Source organism: Rosa chinensis, chromosome 2 (assembly GCF_002994745.2).
Source record: "Rosa chinensis cultivar Old Blush chromosome 2, RchiOBHm-V2, whole genome shotgun sequence".
Taxonomy (NCBI): domain Eukaryota; kingdom Viridiplantae; phylum Streptophyta; class Magnoliopsida; order Rosales; family Rosaceae; genus Rosa; species Rosa chinensis.
The window spans coordinates 85818590-85825739 of record NC_037089.1 but is presented as its reverse complement, the minus strand read 5'-3'; the positions used below and the strand labels follow the sequence as shown (position 1 = coordinate 85825739).

The 7150-nt window shown below is 41.5% G+C and overlaps 1 protein-coding gene across 1 annotated transcript; it reads right to left on the bottom strand.

Moving 5' to 3' along the window:
- Window positions 1–1703: 1703 nt before the first annotated feature.
- LOC121051424 (transcription factor MYB118-like) lies at window positions 1704–6385 on the bottom strand. Its single transcript, XM_040513781.1, has 3 exons — window positions 6290–6385; window positions 6000–6126; window positions 1704–2770 (listed from the first exon to the last, which is right to left on the bottom strand). Exons 1-3 carry the CDS (start codon window positions 6358–6360, stop codon window positions 2012–2014), a joined length of 957 nt encoding a protein of 318 aa, XP_040369715.1. The 5' UTR covers window positions 6361–6385; the 3' UTR covers window positions 1704–2011.
- Window positions 6386–7150: the final 765 nt, after the last annotated feature.

The following is a 7150-nucleotide window of genomic DNA, read 5'->3' as shown; positions in this document are numbered from 1 at the left end:
CTAGAAAGTGGCAGGTTTTTACAGAGCATGTGACAGGTCTTACCGTTAAGCCATTATCAGAAACTCATTGGGAAAGTCGTGTGGAGAGTGTTAAAGCAATAAGGTATCAAGCTCCAGAAATAAGAGAAGCTTTGATTCACTTGGTGAATGGTAAAGAAGATGTCAAGACAAAAAGTGATGCTGAGACTTTAGCAACATATAATCTTTAGAATTTTGAGTTCTTGTTCGGTATGATTATATGGTATGAATTGTTACATGTTGTTAACAATGTCAGCAAAGTTCTGCAAACTGAAGATATGCATGTTGATACTGCCATCAAAGAATTGGAACGTCTTCTTTCCTTTCTTCAAAAGTTTAGAGAAACTGGATTTGAGGAGTCCTTGATTTAAGCTAAAGAGATTGCAAGTGAGATGGGGATTGAACCGGTATTCATGGAAAAACAGACAATTCACAAAAAGAGACAATTTGGTGAAAGCTCTAGCGAAGCGGTGACACAATCAGCTGCAGAATCCTTTAAAGTCAACTATTTTCTCTACATAGTTGATCAAGCTATTTCTTCATTCAAAACCAGGTTAGCACAATTTCATTCAAATTTAATATAATCAGTTAATGAGCATGATGTTTTGAGCAAGCTGATGATCATGTAACTGGTCACGTAACTGACCATGTAACTGACCAAGTAACTGGTCACGTAACTGACCAGGTAACTGACCATGTCACTGACCAAGTAACTGTAACTGGTCACGTAACTGACCATGTCACTGACCAAGTAACTGTAACTGGTCACGTAACTGACCATGTCATTGACCAAGTAACTGTGAGCACACTCTTGTATTACAAGATCATAGCCGTGAGTTTCTTCAAATTGAACAACTCTGTACCTACCACTTGATTTATCCAACTTAATGATATCTAAGCAGATTATAGCAAAGAGAATCCAAGTAGAGAAGCCGTTGTTTTGGGTGTGACATGTTTATATAGTTTATTGAACTTCAACTTTTTTTTTTTTTTTCTAAACCAGGTTTGAGCAATTTAAGACTTTTGAAGAGAATTTTGGGCTTTTGTTTGATTTGGACAAGTTAAGGTCTGCAGATAGAGATAGTTTGAAGAGTTTTTGTGCTAACCTTACAAATTTATTGAAGCATGGCGAGATTTCTGATCTTAATGAAGATGATCTATATCATGACTTACGAATGTTGAGTGAAGATTTACCCAATGAAACAAAAAGAGCTATTGATGTGTTGAATTATATAAAAGAAGTTGATGGCTGTTATCCAAATGCTTGGATTGCTTATAGGATTTTGCAAACTATACCAGTCACAGTTGCCTCTGCAGAAAGAAGTTTTTCAAAGTTGAAATTGATCAAATCTTACCTTCGGTCTACTATGTCACAAGAGAGATTGAGTGGTTTGGCTATGATATCTATTGAAAAAGATATTGTTGGAAAACTTGATTATGTAAATTTGATTAGTACCTTTGCATCTAAAAATGCAAGACGAGTCATATTTCAGTGATACTTTGAAATTGGGATATTGTTTTCTTTTGAAATGTTTGAGTATTTATTTTGGGGCCTCAAATTTTTTCCCGCCTTGAGCCTCTAAACTCACAGGGCCGGCCCTGCTTATAGCAACAGCGCAGTTACATAGTTTCGTTCATGTAACGGTATGAGACAGAGAAAAGCTGAAAATAACAACAAGAAGTGATAATTCAAATAACCATTACATATAAAAGAGCTGAAAGCTTATACATGGCAAAGAGTCCGAAACCCTCCTAATTAGAACACTTACAAATAAGCTTACATTCATGACCAAACACAAACTAAATTAACACACATAGAAACAAAAGCCAGTTCTTGCAGATCACACACAACTCTTATTCAAGTCCCAGATCTCTAGCTACCTCTGGGACGCTGTATCCTACTAAATTGCACCATAAAACAACACTAGCTAGCTGGCTACGGCAAACACACCAGACCAACTTGACAAGTCCTCCATCGCTCGCCCGAAAAGGCTTAAGGGCGAGTTCCACGGATCATCTCCATCAAATCCACATCTGGTTTCTTCAAGTGAGCCTGCTCCTGCATAAGACAGTTCATCTCCAAAGAGAGACGAACCTTATCTTTGGTCTGCATGCCAGTATGACTCCCATTCCCGTACCCGTTAAACTCAGGATACATGGTTCTGTCAGAAGAGATATAAGAGCTAATGCTCCCCATAGTCGCCGCCACGCTGGAGTTGTTCAGCTGCTTGTTTGCATTCCCAGCGGCGGCAGTCGCCACCGAAGCCGCCCATTCCATATCGTAGTGGCTGGTCTCGAACTGGGGACGATAGACTTCGGACTCAGGTAGATCATGCAAACTTGTTGATTTATCACCATTCACCACTGCAATCTTACCCTTCTCAAGCTGGGGACGATAGACGCCGGACTCAGCTAAACTTTGCAGACTTGATTCACCAGACACTACTGCAGACTTACCCTTCTTCTTTTCGGCCGAAGCAGCGGCCGAGGATCTCGCCATGCTCTTGATGTATTTGGACAGCAGAGTACTCTCATTAATAGGTATGCTGGCAGAGGATTCCTTGACGTTCAAATTGATAGTGCTAGTCAGTTTTCTCTTCGCGTATCGCTTCCTCTTGGTGGCGTTCCAGTGGTTCTTGATAGTGTTCTCCGTCCTCCCCGGAAGCCTCTTGGCTATCTCGGCCCACCGGTTTCCGATCTGTTTGTGCGCCTCAATGAGGATTTTGTCCTCTTCTTCGCTCCACATTTCTTTCTGCAAAGATATCGCTTAACAATTAATGCCCGCATGAAGTAGTAACGCACTTTGGTGAGTATGTAAATTTTAGATAGCTACGTGAAATGTGCATGGGCACGTACGTTATTAGAAAAACAATGCACTTACATACGTACGTACGTACTACATATATATAATTCTCAATGTCCTAGCCCTCTCTCAGTCTCTCCAAAAAACTCGGACTCTGCGCCTAAGTCTCGTCCGGCGGCACTCAAGATTGGCGTTGGTTTCACCATGCTGGTATTGGGCGGCTGCTGGACGGGTACTTGAAAGCTATGCCGCTAGTCTCATGAGTATGGTGTGGCTCGAAGCTTTAAGAGGAATGGGTAATGTGGAACCTGGGTCAGTCGGATTGTGTAGGTATTGTGGTTGTTGACGACTTCCAGGACCTATGGCAGTGGGCATCTTCGGAAGGGAATTTCTAGGACATGTGATAGCGTGGCTATGACGGTTTTCTGGTAGATTGGTGTAGGGGCGAGCCTTTGGTGGTATGGGATGATCGCTGGGGCGGTGTGGCTATGGTGAATTTGAACGGATCATACGTGGTGGCGACGTGGTTGGACAGTTTCCGCGTGGTTCCGTGGGGCAGGTAGCGGCGGTTGTAGGCCCGGCAGCGTGGTCGCCAGCTGGAGGTGGGGATGGTTGTGGCGGGCTCGGGTCATCTCTTTGCTGCTGGGCCTTGAGCTTGGCCCATTCTCTTGGGGATGCTCTTTATTTTGGGCTGGGGTGTTTGCCCTAGGCCCATCCTATATCTAATTACAATAAAATAAGCTATGCATTTATATGCACTCTATGTACCTTTAGCGCCTCTGGAGTAGTACCAAATGAGGATTTCCGCTATCTGTACGTATTTGATTGTTTACTGAGTAGGTCTATTTCTATGTATCATTGTACGTACTACCACTATTTTCTTGTTTGCTTGTCCTTACATGGCAGCAGAAGAGTGTGTAACGGCATATTCTGACTTGTAATGAATATGACAATCATTGAAATCAAAACAAGAAAAAGAGTTTCATAATTTATGCAAAGTTGTGAACTTTACAATTATTTACTCTGATTATTTAAATTAGGGATATATATATATATATATATATTATTATTATTATTATTAATCTTTTTTGCTCTCCAAAACTGAAATTTTTTACCAATTTAACCCTTATATATTAAAAAACTATGAAATATAATTAATCAATAAGGATAATATAGTAAATTATAAAATAGAAAACAAAAGAATAAAAATAAAAAAATAGCAGAAAATGTGGTAGTTGTACGAAAAGTTTTCCCACTACCTTTAATTTCTCTCCACACACATAGTGGGTGGGTCCTGCTAGTATATATAAAAAAATGTAGTTTATGTTAGACAATTAGAGCATTCTAATTACGGAGAGATACAATATAAAAAAAACGTATTAAAATATTGTACTTATTAATTTATATACTTTAAGGTTAAAAAAATTAATAGGGAAAAGACAAGAAAATTAAGGAGTCAATTAATCCAAATTAGGTGTTAATGGATATAATTAGAATTTGATAATCAGATTATATATGATTCAAATCAAGAGTCCAATCGTACGTAATTGCTATCTTAATATTGATAAATCAAACACCTCAAAACTCAAGTCCACGAAGAACTCTAAAGGCCGATTCTCCGCTCTACAAAATCATCCTCGTTCGGAGACTCCTAGACGAGCGGGCTGGCTTCTAGGCCTCGCCGTCGTCATGAGGTTGGCTGCCGGACGGGTATTGGATCGCTATTAATTGCTCGGGAGGGCCATCGAATTGGGTGTTGCTCGGGGCTTGTCGATCAGTTTGTTCTGCCTGGGATGTTTAATGCTGGTGGTCGTGCTAACTGATCCGGCGATCGAACCAGAATGTCAGTGCCACGGGTCTGGCTCGAGGGCGGTGGGAGGCGCGTGGTCCTAGATTGGGGTTTTTGTTTTCTCTGTCTTGCCGTGGTTGCGGCGGCTTGGCCGGTGCGGTTTAGGTCGCAAGCGGTGTGATCGTGGGGCGGATCGAGGCTGTACGGGTCGTGGTGGCAACGATGTTGGGTGTGAGGGCCTGGATCAGGGTTGGGTGGCGTGGTGTGGCAGCATGGCTTGTGCGGTACGGTTTTGGGTTGTTGGCGGTGTGATCATGGGGCGTGGATCATGGGGGTGCAGGTCGTGACAGTGTGCTGCGGACGGAGAGAGGCTTGGCTTGGCTGGTTAGTACAACAGGAGGATGGAGAAGGTGGACTTGGACGGGACTAGGCTAATGGGCCTTGGGTGGGCCTTTGTTTGGTGGTTGTCCTCTATTTGGGCTTTAAGTTTTTGGGCTGGGGTCTTACCCTAGTCCAGTAGATTTCAATTTGGGCTAGGGTTTGAGCTCTTGGCCCAACTCTATGTTTTTAGTTTTATCTAAATTCAATAATTTCCTTGTATTAGGAACCTAAATCTCTAGCACCTCTGGCGTAGTATCAATGGAGGATCTCCGCTATCTCTACGATCTGAAATGCATAATGAGTATGTCTATTTCTATGTACCATTGTGGGTACTACCACTACCTTCTTGTCTGTCTATGTCCTTAAATGACAGCAGAATGGTATGTAATGGCCTATTCTGACTTGTGTTGATTATACTATTTCGCCCCAAGGGCTTGATTCAAAAAATCCAAGAGTCCAAACCCCATTTCTCGGATTTGGACAAACCAATCCACCAACTATTTTAGTTGTAGTTTTGTAAACTCGTGACCTATCACGCTGAATTGTATTCCATTTTAGATTATATAAATCCAATCTGGAAAACTTTGTAACGTATGTCCGTTTTTTCTGTATAGCAAATATTTGACAAATGAATGACATGACAAGTGTTCAAACCTTTTTACAAGTTGAGTAAACGGAAAAAAGGAAATGGCATGGTAAGATTCATATATTTTATGACACGCATTGGAAAAAAATTAAATGATTAATAATTTCTCATAAAGATATAACCAAATATGTGAAATGGCACAAACACATATATTTATATATATTAATGTAAATTTTATATCAATTCTTCAGCCCTCAGCCGTTAGATCAGATACGTCTTATACGTGTATATGATTTGATGGCTAAGATGCAGGATGCAAGCCCTCAAATTAATTAACAAAAATAAGCTAAATGTATGTAGGCATATACGTATGTTATAAGATTTATGGAAATGGAGATGAGAGAAGGGGAAAAGAACAAAACCCTAATGTCGGGGCGCAGATGGTTGTGCCATCTTTCTCTGCATTGTTTTCCAACTCTGCCATTCAGCATCTTAGCAATTTGAGACCATTTCTTAATCCCATGTCTCTCCACCAGCTCTGTTAATAGTCTGCAAATTGAAGAGAAATTTAATTGCATCAGTACTAATAACAAATTAATTTTTTATCACTGACAGTAATTACCAGACATTAAAGTGATCCTTCAAAGAGAAAAAAGTTGATATTAGTGATCAAAATAAACCAAATTAATATAAAACAAAACACACAGTAGACCTGTCTTCCCCGGGCGTCCATTGCCCCTTGATGATCATTGCTTCGCGCTCCTCTTTACTGGTTTTATTCATATAATGCCTCTTCTTTTTGCGAAGATCATTTTCCAACGGGGTTATGTTACAGGAGTACTCATCGGCCAGCGTAACCCCAGGCGTAGCTGATTCGATATCTTGGAAATTGACAAGGGGCGGAAGCTGGACATAGCTAGCCGCTTGTGCAGCCACATGCAGCGGCTGCAAATCGGGCATCTGGTGGTGGTCTTGATGACGATGACGAGGAGCGTCATCGTAGTCCCCCCAACCGCCATGCATGACAGCCTTCTGGCTGTCTGCAAACGAAACAGCTGATGCTGCGGGGGTATAAGGGAAAACATTGACATCGTTTGCTTGCTGGTTGGGATGATGATGATGATATGGCTGGTTGTAACATGCGTCAAAAGGATTAAACCCTTCCATGGTTGCGAGATCAATCCCACAGAAGGGTTTTGATGAAGATCCCTCAACGGTGGTACCATCGAAATGGTTACCACGGAGGAGAGGAGAGCTCTGGTGGTATTGATCTGAATAATTCAGATCAATCCCCCTGCTGGCTTGGTTTTCAAAGTGAGAGGGGTTTTCAAAGAGAGTGTTTGGCTTGTAGTCACCATCAGGTGAATAAGGTTTGAAAAAACCGGTGTTGAGGTTGAGATTCCCCGGATGAGGCTTCTGCTTCATCCCGGAGAAGAGGGCAGAGAGAAAAGGAAAATTTTCCTCCCTGATGCTTGCTTCTAACTCCATGCAAGTAGAGAAAGAATTCAAGGGAGAGCAGAGAAGGAGAAAGAAAATTAAGAGCTCTCCAGATAGAGAAGAAAAGGAAGGGTGG